General features: G+C 35.5%; 3 protein-coding genes and 2 pseudogenes across 5 annotated transcripts; 4 read left to right on the plus strand and 1 right to left on the minus strand.

Annotated features, from left to right (window-relative positions):
- Window positions 1-1828: 1828 nt before the first annotated feature.
- LOC111290615 (geraniol 8-hydroxylase-like) lies at window positions 1829-3619 on the plus strand. Its single transcript, XM_022882002.2, has 2 exons — window positions 1829-2861; window positions 2951-3619. Exons 1-2 carry the CDS (start codon window positions 1971-1973, stop codon window positions 3554-3556), a joined length of 1497 nt encoding a protein of 498 aa, XP_022737737.2. The 5' UTR covers window positions 1829-1970; the 3' UTR covers window positions 3557-3619.
- A 991-nt stretch (window positions 3620-4610) lies between these two features.
- LOC111291042 (geraniol 8-hydroxylase-like) lies at window positions 4611-6888 on the plus strand (annotated as a pseudogene).
- Window positions 6889-7813: 925 nt separating this feature from the next.
- Window positions 7814-10251, plus strand: LOC111290556 (nudix hydrolase 14, chloroplastic-like; annotated as a pseudogene). The gene is made up of 7 exons (XR_016346644.1): window positions 7814-7924; window positions 8380-8457; window positions 8652-8742; window positions 8879-8948; window positions 9190-9302; window positions 9445-9545; window positions 9848-10251. The product of XR_016346644.1 is annotated as a nudix hydrolase 14, chloroplastic-like (transcript).
- A 397-nt stretch (window positions 10252-10648) lies between these two features.
- Window positions 10649-13503, minus strand: LOC111290555 (copper chaperone for superoxide dismutase, chloroplastic/cytosolic). Of its 2 annotated transcripts, none has more exons than XM_022881901.2 (6): window positions 13152-13503; window positions 13008-13034; window positions 12778-12850; window positions 12511-12645; window positions 11676-11899; window positions 10649-11075 (listed from the first exon to the last, which is right to left on the minus strand). In XM_022881901.2, exons 1-6 carry the CDS (start codon window positions 13383-13385, stop codon window positions 10812-10814), a joined length of 957 nt encoding a protein of 318 aa, XP_022737636.2. In that variant the 5' UTR covers window positions 13386-13503; the 3' UTR covers window positions 10649-10811. The 2 variants fall into 2 exon arrangements, with proteins under 2 accessions (XP_022737636.2, XP_022737637.2); XM_022881902.2 differs by having other exon boundaries at window positions 12958-13034; window positions 13152-13386.
- Window positions 13504-16835: 3332 nt separating this feature from the next.
- LOC111290543 (subtilisin-like protease 4) lies at window positions 16836-19674 on the plus strand. The gene has a single exon (XM_022881891.2). It carries the CDS (start codon window positions 16842-16844, stop codon window positions 19104-19106), a length of 2265 nt encoding a protein of 754 aa, XP_022737626.2. The 5' UTR covers window positions 16836-16841; the 3' UTR covers window positions 19107-19674.
- Window positions 19675-19876: the final 202 nt, after the last annotated feature.

Here is a 19876-nt window from a genome sequence, read left to right on the forward strand (position 1 = left end):
GCCAAAAACGCATTTAAGAATCCGTTCCAAGTTTTGTTATTGAATGCGTTTTTGACAAAAATCACATTTAATAATCCTAATTAAAAATTTACTAATTGGATTATAAAACACGATTTCGGCCAAAAATGCCTTCAAGAATCAGTTTCATATTTTTCCTATCGATTATTAAAGGCATTTCTCTGCCAAAAACACCTTCAATATTCTCTCCAAATTTTTTTAAAGCAATTGATGAAGGCATTTTTGCCAAAAAAATGTCTAGAATAATCAATTACAAATAATATATGCAAAAACCCAAAAAAAGACTGAATGGAGGGATCGAATCTATCACCTTATAATTAATATCCATACAATCCTAAAATTTTGATATGATATTTATTGAAGGCGTTTTTAACCAAAAACGCCTTCAATAAGCATGTAAAATTTTTTGGTGTAATTATTAAAAGCATTTCTTGTAGAAAATACCTTCAATAATTGCATATATTTTTTTACATAAGGATTATTGAAGGCGTTGTCTGTCAAAAATACCTTCATTAATTTTCTATCAATTTTTTAATGGGATTATTCAAGCCATTTTTTACCAAAATTACCTTTAATATTCACTCAAAATTTTAAGGCAAGATTATTCAAGGCATTTTAATCGAGAAACGTCGCTAATATTAAGTCTTGGATGGCGTTTATAAGTAACAACGTCGTTATTTGAATATTTAGTGATGTTTTCATAATAAATGCCTTAAGTTTTATAAATACACGAAAAACAACGTTTGTAAGTGAAATGCCACGCTAAAACTGGCACCAATCTTCCATTTTCTTGTAGGGAGTCAACCTGAAGTGTAAGCTTAAAGGAACACTGAGACAACCTAGGCACCCAGGTTGAGTGCTGTGCCTTGACCCAAAAGCGCACTAAAGATGTGAGGTTACCTGGCCCAAAGAAGGTGTTAATAATGACTTACTCGCATAAGAGAGCCGATGTGAAACTGGATCAGAACTCACAAGTGAACATGAGAGATTGTTGTGATATAGTTCACATGTGAGTAAAGAATCTCACATCATTAGAAAATCTGAATGAGATGTCTTATATATGCATGAAAGACCCAAGAACCTAATAGCTTAAGCTTTTAGGCTAAAGTGGTGTCCAACATGTATGTATGGGCTCTCTGGTATATTCTTATGGGTTTCAAGTGTGATTTATCTCCCCAACATGTGTAAGCGCTAATACTACGGGAAAGGGAAGAACTTCCAAATTTTCTCAGATTCCGTGCATGCCAAATATGATAATACTTTATAGTTCATGTTATTGGCCACTAGTCTCATGTCGATTCAAGAATATTTAGTGATATATAAATAGATATTTAAAATGATATTTATAAAGTTTTTTTTTTTGACAAAATTATAATATGTTCAAATTAAAATAATAATATTTTGTAGGTTAAATATATATTTTTATAAATGATATTAGAGTGATTATCAATCAAACGAGAGTTAAGTGTTACATCATTGAAAATCACTTCTAGAATTTAAAAAAAATTAAGTATTATACAACGAGAATCACTTCTAAATCTAAATGTATGGTACAATTTGGGTTTTATAATTTTATGTGCTTTGAGTTGGACTTAATTGAAATTTAAACTTTAACGAAAGAGATTATGATGTCATTAATCTGCATTAAAAAAATAAAGATATCATATGATATATATATGTAAAAATTTAAATTCATTCTTATAAAATAAATTTTATGATATAAAATCATGAAACTTTCGTATCAAAACAAATAATACTTTTACGTACAACACAAATCTCCGCATCATTAATGATAATCTAAATTCGTGTTCCTAACTTTTGTTGAAGATGGCCAGATTTTTTCTTTTTCAAAGTAAACCTGCTCAACGCACCAGAGATTCAACGGTTGTAGATATTAACTTTGTTATGAAAGAAAAGACTTTCTCCAATCTGGTATAATTAGAACAAGCAAGATGGATTTCTTGAGTTGGTTACAGTGCCTTCTCTTCTTCTTAGTCTTGATTCAGGCCCTCCGTTCAATCACAAGAAGGAAAGGAAGAACGGACAAGCTTCCTCCAGGTCCTGCCATAATTCCAATCTTTGGGAACCTCTTCCTGCTTGGCGAAAAACCCCACAAGTCCCTTGCCATGCTTGCGAAGACCCATGGGGACATAATGACTTTGAAACTTGGCCAAAAAACTACTATAGTTGTTTCCTCTGCAACCATGGCCAAAGAAATCCTCCAAAAGCATGATGCGGCTTTCTCTAACCGAACCATTCCCGATGCCGTTCGTGCCCTTCAACACCACGAAGCGGGAATGCCTTGGATGCCTGTTTCAACAACATGGAGACTTCTTAAGAAAATCTGCAACTTTCACATTTTCGCTAGTCAGAGACTTGACGCCAATCAATACTTGCGGCGCAGCAAAGTTGAAGAACTCCTTGCTGATGTTCATGAAAGTTGCCGTGTCGGAGAAGCAATTGACATAGGCCAAGCAGCTTTCAAAACTACGCTTAATTTTTTATCCAACACTATTTTCTCCATCAATTTAGCTGACTCCTCTGATACTGCTCAGGAGTTCAGAGAAATTGTGCAGGGTATTGAGGAAGAGTTGGGAAAACCCAACTTTGGTGATTATTTCCCTATTATTCTTGCTATTAATCTTGACTTGCAGGGCATAAGGCGTCGGATGACAATTCATTTAGGGAAACTGATGAGTCTTTTTGATAAAGTGATCGATGAGCGGTTGGAGTTGAGAAAGATGAACGATTATATATCAACTAATGATTTCTTGGATACTCTACTTCACATTAGTGAAGATAACGAAGAGCTTGATAGAAATCTTATCAAACACTTGCTTCTGGTTGTAACTTTATCTCCTTTTAATCTCTCTATTTCTATTTACTCATTATTGAAGTTAGGTCCTTTAATTGTTAAGAATTTGTGAAACAGGATTTGTTTACAGCGGGAACTCAGACAACTGCAAGTACATTGGAATGGGCAATGGCGGAATTACTTCGTTGCCCAAAAGCTTTACTGGAAGCCCGCAGGGAACTTAAGCAAAATATCGGCCAAGGCAACCTGGTGGATGAATCAGACGCTGCTTGTTTACCTTACTTGCAAGCAGTTGTCAAGGAAACCTTGAGGTTGCATCCACCAGTTCCTTTTTTACTCCCTCGAAAAGCTGAAGCAGATATTGAAATTCATAACTTCATCGTTCCAAAGGGTGCACAAGTGTTGGTCAACGCATGGGCTATAGGCAGGGATCCCAACTTCTGGGAGGAGCCTGATTTATTTCTTCCAGAGAGGTTCATAGGATCAGAAATGGATGTTAGAGGTAGGGACTTTAGACTGATTCCATTTGGTGCAGGGCGACGAATTTGTCCTGGATTACCGTTGGCCAAAAGAATGTTGCCCTTGATGTTGGGTACGCTTGTTCATTCATTTGATTGGGAACTTGAAGATGGAGTTACACCTGAAAGCTTGAACATGGATGACAAATTTGGTCTTGTTCTACCTAAAGCCCAACCATTAAGAGCTATCCCAATTTCAATTTGATCATGTGTTGCTATATCTGCTTGTTATTGTTATCTATATATTAAAGATAAACTTATTTCTGTTTTGGTCGTGTTAATCTAGTGAATTAATGCTAAGGCTCATTTGATTTTGTATGAATGAGCTTTTTCAACAGCGTGCATTATTGGTCAATTTAATCATAATTTGCAGATCATAACTTTAGGTGATGCTAGAAGTAGTTAAAATCATAATTTTTCAAATGTTGCGGCTAAGTGAAAGTAGTCAACACTGTAATCAAAGTTTTGGTGAAAAAAAAAAAAAAACAGCAGTTTAATTTTCAACTCCAACTAACGTTCATTCAAATATATGGATGATCCAAGAATCTCATGCAGTTCGCAGCTTTTTTATTTTTCTTCAAGAAAATCTATATCTATGTGGAATCTGCTACTTAAAAGTGTTAAAGTTAAGCAATTTTGCCCAGAAGTAAATGGATGAGCCTTGAACAACCATTGCTTCGTGGGCTTCTTTGGCATTTTAAAAGGAGGAAATCTGTCTCTACTTGGAGGCATACTTAACATGCATCATGAGTAAAAATTATCATTGATGACTAAACTAAAACATGCCATACTTGATTTCTACCTGGATTTCTTCCTTTCCAGATGGTAGTTCTTTGAACTTGGCAATAGCATGTCTTGTCACTCATTTTTTTGGTACAAGTTATCGTTGATGACTTGACATTCTTTTGGTACAAAAACCGAGGTTAACAATAACACGTCTTGTCACTCCACTAACAGTCTAACAAATCAGTCTCCAGAGACTCTAAGACCCAAACAGAGTTTGACATTTTGTCACTCAACTAACAATCTAACATTCCAAGCTCCAGAGATCCAAGACCCAAACAGAGGTAACAAATTTTTGGGTACAAAAGCTGAGATTAACAATAACATGTCTTGTCACTCAACTAACAATCTAACATTCCAGTCTCCAGAGGTTCAAGATCCATACGGAGGGAGCTTAACATTTTTTTGGGTACAAAAACTGAGGTTAATATTAGTAGTATAAAAGAAAAGACTCCAATCCGAGAAGAATAACCAAAATGGATCCTTTGAGGTTACTGTACTTTCTGTTCTTCTTTGCATGGTTCAAGCCTTACATTTAATCGCAAGGAAGAACCGCAAAGCTTCCCCTGGTCCACCTTCTGTGCCAATTTAGGAGCACTTTATGACCATAAGGGTATTATGAACTTTTCCTTTCAAAAGGTCATTTATCAAAAAATAAAATTAATTTTGTTATTTCAATCCAAATTGACATGTCGGATTAATTTAAATCTTAAAATTCACGTTAATTTAGTTTCCTCAACTTACCAATAAAAGCATATAGAAATAGTGATTTACTACTCCCTAATTAGACTATAGACTGTCCAATCAGGTCAAGCCAACAATGTCAACCATTAACTTTAGACTTGTTGATCAAAGCCAGGTCATCCAGATATAACACTCTCACTTTACAAATATAAGTATCCCCGCATATCAAGTAGAGACATTCAATTACCTTCTCTCTTCTTAAGCTTTTTCTCTTTTTTTTTCTTTTCCAGCACTAACGTAAGGGTCGAAATGGATAGACTTTCAAATTTTGTTTTTAACCCTCTCCAAACTTGGATTTCAAATTATTGTACTCGAACAGCTCGACTCCAACGCAATCCTCGGGAATCTCTTCCAGCTTGGCAACAATCCCTATAAAACCCTTACAAAGCTTGCCAAGACTGATGGCCCCATAATGACTTTGTAACTCGGCCAGACAACTACTATAGTTTTTTCCTCAGCAACCTTGGCCAAAGATATCCTCCAAAAGCATGACCTAGGCTTCTCCAACGTAACCATTCCTGATGTTGTCCGAGCCCTTCAACACCACGAAGCCGAAATACCCTGGATGCTTCGCTTCAACCACATGGAGAAACCTTCAAAAAATCTATAACTTGCATATTTACGCCTGTCAGAAACTTGATACTTGCGACACAGGAAACTACAAGAGCTCCTTGTTGATGTTTGTGATAGTTGCCGCGTGGATGAAGCAATAGATATTGGTCAAGCTGCTTTTACAACTACGCTTAATTTGATGTCAAATACCGTTTTCTCTATCGATTTGGCTGATTCAACTTCTGATACTGCTCTAGAGTTTAAAGAGATTGTGGAGTGTATCAAGCAAGAGTTAGGAAAACCTAACCTTGGTGATTATTTTCCTATTATTTTCGGAAATCTTGACCTGCAGGGCATAAGGCGTGGAATGACCATTCATTTTGGAAACTTGATGGATCCTTTTGATAGAATGATCGATAAGCGATTGCAGTTAAGAATAATTAATAGTTATACATCGACCAATGATTTCCTGGATGCTCCTATCAATTTAAGTGAAGAAAACAGTGCCAAACTTGATAGAAATCTTATCAAACATTTGCTTCTGGTAGGAACTTTGTCTCATTTCATTCCTTTTATTTCACTTTGTTACTTGTCATATTATATAGCCAAGTTATTGCCTTCTTTTATGAATTGTGAAACAGGATTTGTTTACAGCTGGAACTGAGACAACTTCTGGTACATTGGATTTTGGAATGGGCAATGGCTGAAGTACTTCACAATCCAAAAACTCTACTAGAAGCCCAACAAGAACTTAAGCAAATTATCGGCGAAGGGAACCTAATGGAGGAGTCTTACATTGCTCGTTTGCCTTATTTGCAAGCAACTGTCAGAGAAACCCTCAGGTTGAATCCAGCAGTCCCTTTGTGACTCCCTTAAAAAGCTGAAATAGATGTTGAAACCCATAACCTCATTCTTCCAAAGGGTGCATAGCAGCACAGGTGCTGATCAATGCCTGGGCTATACGTAGAGATCTTAGCATCTGGGAGGGAGCCTGACTTATTTCTTCCGAAGAGGTCCTAGGATCAGAAATGGACATTAGAGGTGGGATTTTGGACTCATATATTCCATTGGATGCAGGACGACGAATTTGCCCAGGATTGCCATCAGCAATAAGAATGTTGCACCTGATGCTGGGTGGACTTATTCATTCATTTTATTGGAAACTTGAAGATGAAGTTGCACCAAAGAGATTAGACATGGAGGATAAATATGGTCTTGTTTTGCATAAGGCTCAACCATTAAGAGCTATCCCAATTTCAATTTAACAATATTGTGTTCGGTATTTTTATCTAATACTATTGAATAGCAATAATCAAACTTTAGTTGATGGTAGCTTCTTGTTGAATAATGTGTTGGCTCCCTTTTACCCATTGTTTTTTGTCAATAATGGCAGTTGGGTTGGGCTTGAGCAAGTTAATTCATGTTGGATCTTTTTGATATCGAAAAATGAAAAGCTAGTCCTTGTACCATTGCTTGAACTTCCAATATTTAAAAAAAATAAAAAGTATTTTTTATCATTTTGGTATACAAACAAAAGATGCTATCCATAAGCAACTTCAATTTATAAGTTAGTTCAATTTGGATTGGCCCATTTGCTAACTAAATATTATCAGTTAAAATAGCAATTTAAGTCCATTCTCATCAAACAATTAAGAAAATTTTTTAAATAAAAAATATAAATATTTCTATCTATAAGTTTTTGTCATAATTTTTTTTTAATTCAAAAATAAATAAATTATTCAGTCTCTTATATTAAAATAAAATATATCATATTTGACAATTTAAAATAAATAATTGTAAATCATGCATTAAAGATAATTTTAATAAATAATCATCAATAAAATTTAAATTCAAAATTTTTTCGTAAAAAAAAAAATTTAATTAATTGAATCAATCACTTACTAATTTATTATAAATTTTAAAAAATAATTAAAGCTATTTATATGTAATAATTTTTAGTCTTTTTATTTAATTACAGTTTCATTAATTTTTTTAAATATTAAAATTTAAAGTTGTCTCAAGTAGTGTATGTTTTTTTTGCTAAATTGTTTGTTTCATTTGGACTGAGGGGTTTTTTTTTTTAGTTGGTTTTTCTTGGATTTTTGTTTTCTTATTTATAAATGTTTGGATTTTGATTTATTTTAGTTTTCATTGATTGTATGTAATATTGAGTTTTTATATTTCTCCATAAAAAATCTATCTTTTATCTGAAATTTTTGTCTTGTTTTTGACCTTTTTCAGAAATCTAGGTGGAACTTGCATGTGGGGAGACACGCCCGACGTAGATGGGGCTAAAACATGAGTCATCTTCTCCGATCCCCTTGCCCATGTTTGCTCTCACTACTTCTTCACCGTCACACAAGAATAAAACCTTCTGCTCTAAAATGTGGGCCACGTAATCAATTTCCCTGACTCACTCCATCTCCTTGTCCACTCAACTCGGCCAACCCGTCCAAATCGTTGCCGCTCCTGGCCTATCCGACTCCGAGTTCAGGTGAATAGTCTTTTTTTTTTTTCTTTTCTCGTTGTAATTCTTTTTGATGTTTTGAAATTTATGAGTACCCATTGTTTGATTAATCTTAAATATGAATTTACAGGAGTGCTGTTGGGTCATCTTTATTTAAACAATGGTTAACTTTAAAGAATCTGGAGAGTGAAAGTGGGATTTTGGCTAATGGGTCTTTTGAATTTTTATGAGTGCCTTTTGTTTTACTTGTTTTTATCGTTGTTGTATTGAGAATCATGGAAGAATTGTTGCTTAAATTGATTATAAAACGCTATGTCTGGTGGGTTTTATGCAAAATTTGAACTTGCTAATCATTTGGGCTCTAAAGTATGAACTTCTTGCATTTTCACTTGGAATGTGTAAAAGAAATGCTAGGTATATCCAATAATACACCTTTTTTCTTTGTTATGGAACTTTAGGTTGATGGTTTGCTTTGATAACAGGGAGTTGATTTGTTTGGAAAGCGCATTGGCTTCCTCAAATTCAAAGCTGATATTATTGAGAAAGGAACAGGACATAAGGTATTTGATCATCTTCGTGAATAGCTTTTCTAACAGATTAGTATTAGAGTATGTTTCTTTTTGTAACTGCTAGATGTTGAAATGCATTATCGAGTTCAGCTTTTATGGAGTATGTATTACAACTATCTCAGCATTATACACATTTTATTCATGCTATTGTTCAGTTTCTTTCTTATGAACTAAAACATGCCTAGGTTCCAGGTATAGTATTTGCAAGAGGACCCGCTGTAGCTGTGCTAATTCTTTTGGAGTCAGAGTGAGACTTATGCTGTTCTCACTAAACAGGTAGGGAGATGTTTTAATTTAATTTTCTTAGCAGTTCTTCAAGTATGATATAATTGAAAAGAAATTGAGTCAGAAGATGGCCACTTAAATATTTGCTACTTCATCCTAATCTAATGAGTCTTCATGTTTCTCCAAGGTTAGGGTCCCCACTGGGAGGCTTGTTCTGGAATTGCCTGCTGGAATGTTGGTTGATGATAAGAGTGCTAGTTTGTGAGTTATGCTTTCTTTCCTTCTCTCATGGTATCATGTGAACAGACAAACACATATTATGCATATGTTTATAATCTGTATATCAGCAATTTTCTTTATTTTCTTAGGCATCTGTATTTTAGTCATTTTACAAACTTGAAGTTTGTAAAATGATCGAATTTAGGTGATGGTCCTTTTAAATTAGCCATTATTGAGGTTAAGGGTTATTTAATAGTGCACTGGAACGTGCTTTTCCAGCCTTCTCTTTTGTCCTTTTCATGTCTAACTCAACACTCTTTCATATCTGGGTCTCTGTTATGAGACCATTTTCCCCTTTGTGGGTTGCTTTTATAGATTGTATTCCAGCCTATGTTTGCAGATATGCTGACGCTCAACATTTGCCATTTAGTTGAGACAACATACTATTTTTGACAGGATTTGTTTTGTTAAAGATTCCTTTTTTTACCCCCTTTTTGTTATACAAATTATTTGTTAATGAGTTGAAACTGACAGGTTGAGGAGGAGATAGGTATTCACTTGAACCTTGGAAGACATGGTTGACCTCACAGCCTTCCTCGGAGCCATCTAATGGATTCAAAGTTTTTCCTTCTCTGGTATGTTGGCTATCTTCCAAGAAGTATTGACAAACCAATGGTGCTTTTTTTTGGAAAATCATTCCATGTAAAAAATCCAAGAAGCATGACTTGGGAATTGGATTATTAACAACATGTGTTTTTTCATTATCTGGTGAATTTATGATGTGGAACATTGCTTAGAAGATCTGCATTACAATTGCGGAGCCTCAAAAGGCTCTGACAATCGTTTCTTGAGAATAGTATGTCCATTTGGGGCACATTTCCTGTCATGAATTGATTCAGCTTACTATAAGATAATTATTTCTTGTGTTCCATGTTAGGGAGGGTGTGATCAAGAAATTGGCCTTTTTCTGTACAGAGGGCATGTTGATAAAAACATTATTACACGGCTGCAAGGAAAAGAATCAGGTCTTCCCGAACATGCTGAGCTGATCAAGGTTCTGAGTTGTTCCTTATGAGAAACTCTGGCTCATGACACCTGACGTAATGACTCTGATGGCAGTAGCAATCTATGAAATGGCCAATAAGGAAGGATTATTACCTAAGAATTCCTAACCTGCCAACATCTGTCGTTACTGGCTGCCTTTTGTTCATGTTTTGATCAGTCATTTTGACATCATGGAAACATGGGCGCCAATTGTCCTAGAAATCAAGTTATTTTTTAACCTGTATAAAGATCATGTAAAACTGTTTTATCAGTGAGTTGAAGTATCTTATTCTTGAAGTTCCTCTCACTCGTACACGGAGACAAACAGTCAAATAGTCGGTTTTCATCTGTTGTTTCTTTAGTCAGAATTTGAACTCTAATTACTGGAATTAATGAACATTAAACTCTAATTATTAGAGTTAAGAGTCTTAATACTCTACCAACATACCTACTGTCTGTATATATTGTTTACATTTACCTTCTACAATTTGTATGGACATTAAACTCATATAATATATATTCCCTGAAACCTTTACGAGTCACTGCAGAAGTTGTGCGTTAGTGCAAGAAGATTCATGTGATTGGTTGCAGCTGATATTAACAATTTAAGTTTAACAATCGGGCTCATTTCCTCAACAACCTAAGCTTCACTCATTGCCACATTGTCTACCTATGCGGTTTGAGCAGCATTCCATTGTAATCGAAGCTTAGAGCTCGCCGTTTTATTGGATGGAATTTCATCTGTGTCTAAGATCGTCCCTAGAACTCATTAAGAGAACAGATGTAAAAAAGAATCCTCATACCAAGGATAAAAGGGTATCTACTAGTACATTATTCTGACTTCTATAAAATCTTCCTCAGACCTTACTGGTGACAAAATCTTTGTCACTTGCTTCCCAGATGGTTGTGCCATCGCATGCACATATCTTCTTATAGTTTTCACCAACCCCAGCACTTCGGGCAATCACTGCAGCTGTCAGGCCTGGATCTGATTTATCTTCAGTCTCATATACAGTTATTGATCGCCCGATGAGATCAGCAACTCTGAGCTGCTGTTTGACGCCAGTGTAAAAGGCCTCACCATTCTTATCCACATCCAGAGTTCCCAGGTCGCCAAGTGGCTGTAAAGAGAAACAAAGTTAAGGAATGAAATAAGCAATCATGATCGTGTGAAAGAATAGATAAGAAGATGCTTGGCTTATAATTAGACAAATATGTAGTTGACAAAAGAGAAATATGCCAAATATAATGGAAAATTTTTCAAGGAAAAATACAACTTGAAAAGAAGTCTAATCAAGCTACCCGTATGCATGTAATTGTTGAGGCAAAACACAAGCAATAGTTTAACTTACATACGAGTATCAATAACTCTTTTACAGCATAGAATCATCTTCTACAATTGAGTGCGTATGTGTGTGTATGTATATATTATAACACAAATTTGCAACAGAAGTAAACCATTTGAAAATTATGTTACGGCAGCACAATATAATCATGCAATTTAGATAGCACTGACAGGTCCATTGGCCAGTAAGAGCCATCTTTAACAGGTACGTGGTACTTTCAGTCTCATACTTGCACTTTGATGGTTACTGAATGAAATTACACAAACAGAAATAGGAAAAACACCAAAAAGCAGTGTATGTGAGGTCACTTAGTGATTTATGTAACAACAAGAAGAAAAATATGAAATCCAGGGACGGCAGAAAATAGAAAAAGACCTCTTTATCAGTTCCATCGTTTGATGGATTAAACACCTTCCCTGTACTAGCTGCACCTCTTGTCAGATCACCGAACTCATTAATGGACCAACTGTGTTTTCCGGGTGACAAACCACTAAAACTGGCTTCAATCCTAGCCAATTCCAAACTCACTTGAGCCAATCGAACTACACCAAAAATTTCTGGACCTTTGAACTCAGCAACAGCAGCAGAAACTAAAAAGTCTGCAAAAAGGACGGGTAATAATTTGAGAAACTGTAGCTGTTATTAGCTGACATGAGATGGTGAATTTACTCCATCCTATGAAGGGCACCTCTTTTAAAGTTTTAAGGTTCTAGGAAGTGGATATTGCATGTTTCTTTATTATTTATTCATCGAAAGCTCCAAGTTGAACTAATTGCCAAGGAAGAGACAGCAAACAGCCTTGGTCAATTTATTTAGGAAATGATATCATTTATGTACATCATATCAATATTAAACTAACAATTAACAAAAAATTTCTAAAATTTCAAGGACTTCCATCAACAAGCTAAAGTGAACATAAATTTTATTCAAACACAATTTCTTTTGGTATTGCTCGGCATCCTCACAAAGGTCATAACAACAACCTAAAACTAGTCTCATAACCAGCACGACTATTCTTTCCTTCTTTTAGAATGAAGTAGTAAAAGGTTGGACTAGCTGGTAAATAAACTTTAAAATACTAAGAACAAATAAGACTTTCTTTCCTATCCGTTACCAGCATGCATAAATGAGGGCAAGCATCAATAAATATATATATATATATATATATAGGTTAATATACCCAACACAATTACAAGTTAGATTGACAAACCTTCTGGCACTCCTTGGCCTATTAATCTCGCTTTTCGACCAGTCTGCTCCAATGCATCAGTCATGGTTTTCACAGATGAAGAACCAAGTATTCTCACTACTTGATTGCTCAAGTCCACTTCCACACTCTTGACGCCTTTGCATATAAATAAAAAACATGCCATAATTGAGTAATTAAAGCAAAAATAAACATGAAATGAAAATTTAAAGAGACCTCTTCAAGGCCTTAGAAGATTGATCATGCACAAAATGATTGCTATTGCTTTACCATTAACTGTTTGTAACTTATTCTTGACTGCATTAACACAACCTTCACACTTCATATCGACCATATACTCAGTCTGAAACCAAAATCAAAACCCAAAATCTTCAGCATGTCAACAAAATTTAAGGATTAATCAACAATAACTATTAAATTCATGTTAAAGAGAAAAAACAATTAATTTACAGCTAGAATAAGATTTGATAACTGAATAATAATCAAGATGATTAACTTACAAGAAGGTCAGGCAAGGACCCATTTTCCTGCAAATTCAAGATAGAAGGAGTCAAACATAATTAAAGATAATAGTAATAAAGAAGAGCAAGATTTGATGTGAAAAGAAATGGGCAGTGCTCAAAATAGGTAATTTAACAGCAAACCTGAGATGGGTTGTGACCAGATGTGGGTGAATCCATGTGAAGAGCAGTGGAAGAACTGACGACGGTTCTTGTAAGGCCTAAGCGATTTGGTGGTGAAGAGAGGAAAGGAAGGTTTTGGGTATTTGGAAAATGAGAAGATTTGCAAGAAGAAGAAGAAGAAAAAGCCAAAGCTGTAGGCAGAGCAGAAGCAGCAGCTATGGCAGTTGCTTGGGTCAGCGACCTCAAAAATGCCATTGCCTTGGCTTGGGACTATAGGTATTATTTTTACTGAGGCGGTTTGGTGAAAGAGCGGCGAGTGGCGGCGACTCAGCTAGCTTTCTAGATGCTTCTAAAGTGTTTCGAGGCAAATGTTTGGTTGATATTTTCGGATAAATTATTTTCTTCTTAAAACAAAAGAATTTTATTTCTTGTTTAAATGAAATTTATGAAGGATATTTTTTATTATTTGGCGTTTTAGTGTTATGCGAAAATTTTGTAATTTACCTGAGTTTATCTGTTTATGTTAAATATTATACTAAATATGAATAATGAAAAATTTTAACAAAATTCAATTAATTCTATATGGTTGATCGTAAAAAATTTAAAAACCAAATTAAAGTTATTAATAAAAAATAATCGAAATCGATTTAAATCAATCAATTTCATAAAAAGTGTTGTTAAAGTAAAAATTGTTTCAAAAATATTGTAAAAAATTAAAATAATATTTGACAAATTTAATAAAAAAAAATAGAGTAAAATATTTTAAAATTTATTTGATAATATTTTGTATATTTTTAATACATAAAAAATAAAATAATAAATTTTATTAAATTAAATCACAAAATTTAAGATAAAAAACATATAAAAATATTTTTATTAATTATAAAAAATAAATGAATTCAATAAAAAATAAACAAAATAAAAATAATGTAAAATAATATACTTTTTTATAATTTTATGAATTATTGAAGTGTAAAGCAATAATGTAAAAAATTTAATTAAATATTTATTATTAAAATTAATGTAAAAATTTCTTATTAAAAATTTATTATTAAAATTAACATTTTTAAAGTGTTTTAAAATATACTTCCATATAGGCTAAAATTTAATCACTTACTAAATAAGCTTTTCTACAAATCGGGCCTAACAATTGCTAATATTTATCACAAAAGCCCTATCACGGAGTAGCTCTTAATTGCATGGGCCAGCCACCAGCGGACATTTCCAAGTCCAAAGGCCAAAACTTTGCCATCCTCAAGTTCCAACAAAACCATGTTCTTGTCAAGTTCCGATTGCAGCGCTCAATCCTAGAGAGGCCGAAATGATAAATTTACACACACACTGTAATCTCCGTCTAAAATGTAACACTGTGAAAAATGTGCAAAGCTTTGGGATCTTGAAACAGGATATTATTGGCCATGGTGTAAGCATTCTAGCTGCAGGTCCAGTTTCTATGGAAAATAAAACAACTAATACAAAGTCAACATTTAACATGATTTCTGGCACTTCCATGTCCAGCCCTCAGCTAATTGGGATGGCTGGTTTACTCGAAAGCTGCCATCCAGATTGGTCTCCAGCTGCTATAAAATCTGCTATCATGGCTACAGTTACCTTGGTAAATCTTGGAGGGAAGCCAATTGTTGACCAAGCAGACACTCCTGCTGATATCTAATTTGCAACTGGTGCTGCAGGTCATGTTAACCCATCAAAAGCAAACAAACCTGACCTTATCTATCATGCCAACCGGATGATTACATCCCTTATTTATATGCCTTGAATTACTCTGACGACGAGGTAATTAGAACTATAGTGCAAAAAACTGTGAACTATCCTTCATTTTCTATAGTATTACCGAAGTATGGTTCTCAGACACAGACGAGAACAGTGACAAACGTTGGCCCGCAAAGCTCATCCTACACCTATGAAGCCGTTGCACCAGTAGGAGATATAGATGTTAGTGTAAAACCGAATCAGATTGCTTTTACAGCGGTGAACCAGAAGGCAACTTACTCGGTGACATTTACCAGACAAATGAACATCAGCTTGCAATTTTCCCAAGGACGTCTCAAGTGGATTCCTGCTCAGCATAATGTTACAAGCCCAATTGCTGTCATACTTGAGTAAGGAATAGGTCGAGCAGATTGTGCTTTATAGGAAGGAAGCACAGACCTAATCAATCCCATGCATGGGCAACTCATACAAAAGCTTGTTAGTAGTTATTATTTGGTTCACAATCGTCCATCATTTTAACGAGTTTTTCTTCAAGAAATGTTAATTGAAACAAAGAACTGATTGATTAAGCATCATTATTATCACCCCATCCATTCTTTCGAGTTCAAATTTTTTAAGTGTCTACTTTTTGAGTTCAGATTAATAACTCAACCTACAGCAACCTTGTTTTCCATTTTTGCAATTTGAGTTAAAAGAGAAAGAGGATCAAGGAAAAAATTTTCCTTTCCTGTGTGAATCCTAGGGACATAGCTATTGTTTTTAGTAAGAAAATTATTATTATTATTATTATTATCAATTTATTCATTGTAGATTTTATGAATTTATTTACTAGATAAACCAAGAAATCTCAAGCACACGCTATATTCACTTGTGGGTACTTTTAAGTTTTGATTGCTGCCTGAATTGAAAAGGAATAAACTAAAAAGCTGAAATTAGATATTTAGACCATAAGACATTTCAGCAAAAATGAACCGAAAGATACGTACCCAAAAAAATATTAATCAGAACATGCAGAACAGTTGCTCACAGTTTCAACTTCCAATCTGGTTGTTTAAGGTTTAAGTAAACAAAAAAGAGAGGAATTTGGGATATAAATCAAATGATCCACTTCATTTAAAAACTGAATTCTCCTAAGATTGAATTTGATTCCTATTACTTGTATAATTTCTCTTATATTATCTCTTAAACTACAGTCTCCTTGTACCCAAAAAAACTAACAAAGGAGAGATTGTAAAGTATGATTTTCTTCTTCATTTTCTTTTGTTGTGGGGAAGGGGGGATAGGCATGCATAGAACTTAATCCAGCAAACAGCCCAACAAAAACTAAACGACACCTATCCATGCAGGATTTTTATGTTGGAAGAAGTAGTGAGTAAATATTTAATTAACAGCTAAATTATTTCAGCTAAGGCCAAGTCAAAATACCATGGATTGGCAGAGACTTTTGTAGTTTTGCTCACAATCTGCTCACATGAAGCCCGGAGGTATATTAGTTACAACACAGATTCTAAATCTGGTAATAGACGCAGGAAAGAAGCTGTAATAATACATCTAGGATTGCATGCCCATATCTGTTCGCGCCTATATGCGGGAATATTATCAGCAACGGTCTCAAAAATAAAACAAACGGAAACTATGCAATGACTCAGTCGAGCTAAGTGGAATGTCATTAAAAAATTGTAGATAGACAAGCGTACAAAGACAAGTATTCGACATCATAACCTTAAACAAACACTCAAAACAGGCATCTCTATTGCCGTTTAAACTATGATTATAGAAGGCATTATTGTACAAATACAAATGAATGGGCTAGCTATAATGTTCCAACAGCAGATCTTAATCTACACTGAGACTCGCATAAAGAAACCGGCCATCTTTCTCCCTCTCACTTGTATATATTGGCAGGGTTAGAAGTGGTGGAAGCTCAAAAACTAAATCTACCTCTCCAACTTACTAGAGAGGATCCATTTCCCACCAAAGATGGATATCACTCAGTTCCTTTGTCTCATTTTCTTGCTCAATGTCCATTCTCTGATCGTTCAAGGAAGTGAATTTTCATCTGCAAATGAAATTGAAAAGAAAAAGTTGCAGACTTACATTGTCCATGTTAAGCAGCCCGATGCAGGAGTTCTTGGACAATCAGACAATCTTGATGTAGACAGATGGCACAGATCTTTTCTGCCATCCACTACTGCAAGCTTAGATACACGACCACGGATGGTTTATTCATACAAAAAAGTCATCAGTGGTTTCGCAGCAAGACTGACAGAGGAGGAAGTGCAAGCCATGAGAAGGAAAAAAGGGTTTATTTCAGCACGTCCTCAGAGGATACTACGTACACAGACAACACACACACCACGCTTCTTGGGGCTGCAGCAGGATCGAGGAATTTGGAAAGAATCAAACTTTGGAAAAGGTGTGATAATTGGCGTGTTGGACACTGGAGTTTTGCCTAGCCATCCTTCATTCAGTGATGAAGGAATGCCACCTCCCCCAGCAAAATGGAAAGGAAGATGTGAATTTACAGCCTGTAATAACAAAATAATTGGTGCAAGGTCCTTCAATATTGATGGAAATATGACTGGGGGAATGGGGGTTGAACCACCTATTGATGAAGATGGACATGGGACTCACACAGCTAGCACTGCTGCAGGTCGGTTTGTAAACGATGCTGATGTGCTGGGAAATGCCATAGGTACCGCTGCAGGGATGGCACCACTTGCTCACCTGGCAATTTATAAAGTATGCTTTGGAGATGACTGTGGAGATAGCAACATACTAGCTGGGCTCGATGCTGCTATCGAGGATGGTGTTGATGTGCTTTCACTCTCTATCGGAGGAGATGCAGTTCCGTTATTCCAGGACAACATAGCTGTCGCTGGATTTGCAGCCATGACAAATGGAATATTTGTTAGTTGCGCAGCTGGAAATTCTGGCCCTTCCAAGACCACATTATCCAATGAAGCCCCATGGCTTCTCACAGTCGGAGCAAGCACAGTTGATCGAAAAATTTTAGCCATAGCAAAGCTTGGAAATGGAGAAGAATTTGATGGAGAATCCGTTTTCCAACCAAATCACTTTCCTTCCACGCTGTTACCACTTGTTTATGCCGGCATGAATGGTAAACAAGAGTCTGCACTCTGTAGCGAGGGATCATTGAAAGATATAGATGTCAAAGGCAAGGTGGTTTTATGTGAAAGAGGAGGTGGAATAGGAAGAGTTGCCAAAGGACAGGAAGTGAAAAATGCTGGTGGTGCTGCCATGATTCTCGTGAATGATGAAGCTAATGGCTTCAGTGTTGAAGCTGATGCTCATGTTCTTCCAGCAACCCATGTAAGCTTTGCAGCTGGGTTGAAGATAAAAGCTTACATAAATTCAACAGCAGCGCCTACAGCGACAATCTTATTTAGAGGAACCATCATAGGAGATCCGTCGGCTCCCTCTGTTGCTTCCTTTTCGTCAAGAGGGCCCAGCTTGGCGAGCCCAGGCATTCTGAAACCAGACATTATTGGCCCAGGTGTGAACATTCTGGCAGCATGGCCATTCCCTCTTAACAATGATACGAATTCAAAATCCACCTTCAATATAGTATCTGGCACATCGATGTCATGCCCTCATCTCAGTGGTATTGCAGCCTTGCTCAAGAGCTCTCATCCTACCTGGTCACCAGCTGCCATTAAATCTGCTATGATGACTTCTACCGACCTATTAAATATTGGAGGCAAACCCATTGTTGATGAAAAGCTCCAAACTGCTGATGTCTTTGCTACCGGCGCTGGCCATGTTAATCCATCTAGGGCAAATAATCCAGGATTAATTTATGATATCCAACCTGATGATTATATTCCGTATCTTTGTGGTTTGGGCTACACAGATGCGGAAGTTGGGATACTTGCACATAGATCAGTCAAGTGCTCAGAAAAGCCAACCATACCAGAAGGAGAGCTGAACTATCCTTCATTTTCTGTCAAACTAGGGCCTTCTCAGACGTTCACAAGGACCGTGACAAATGTTGGTGAGGCAAATTCGTCCTATGAAGTTACAATTACAGCTCCAAAAGGGGTTGATGTAATTGTGAAGCCTAGTACACTATGCTTCTCGGAGCTATACCAGAAGGCAACCTACTCAATAACATTTACTCGAGTTGAATCACCTTTTACAATAGGTGAATTCACTCAAGGGTTTATCAAATGGGTCTCTGCTAACCACTTTGTTAGGAGCCCTATTGCAGTAAGGTTTCAGTAAGAAACATGTGCACAAGGACATAAGAGCAAGCAATCAAATTATGTATTGTAATAGAAATCCAGAACTAGTACTGGCTACTATCTCGGACATGTAGTATCTTATTTCTCTATGTTTTCTTCAATAACATTGCAAATTATTTGAACCTGATTGCCAGAAAATTCAAACTCCATCCAATGAAAGGGGAAAGAAGCATGTGGGAATTATACTAGGCATAGACATTGAATACCTTTGTTTTTCTAATTTATAAATCAGCAACACTTACGATGAAATTAAGAAAAAAAAAAAGTAATAGCAATAATAATGTTCAACAGAAGACCAACAGGAACAAACGTGAAAAGTAGAGTAATAAAACCATAAAAAAAATGGTAATTCCACCTGCCAAAGAAGTCCATACAGAGTGCATATTATAAAATAGTAGCACTGCTTTATAAAAAAATAAAATAACAGTGAAAGTAAGCCTGTTTGTTGCTTAAATCAAGAAAATTTTCTAAAAAAAAAAAAAAAAGAGAGAGAGAAGTACAAAATTGCACAACATTGTAAGCATCACAAGTGCGGACAAAGTTTTAGACACTTGTTCTAAAAAGGAGGTACGGAAGGCTTAACTTTTCACATCCCTACCTCATGCATTTTTAAAAGGAGAAAAAAATCAGTGGTTAGTTACAATGAAAGTAGACTGCAACTGCAGCTAGGCACTAGTGAAGGCCAACAATTGACAATAAGAATGGTTATTTTATAAAAAGCCTCTTACAGATATTAGTAATCACTTCACT

Source organism: Durio zibethinus, chromosome 11, assembly GCF_047325235.1.
Source record: "Durio zibethinus cultivar Kanyao isolate XHJ-2024 chromosome 11, ASM4732523v1, whole genome shotgun sequence".
NCBI classification, from domain to species: Eukaryota; Viridiplantae; Streptophyta; class Magnoliopsida; order Malvales; family Malvaceae; genus Durio; species Durio zibethinus.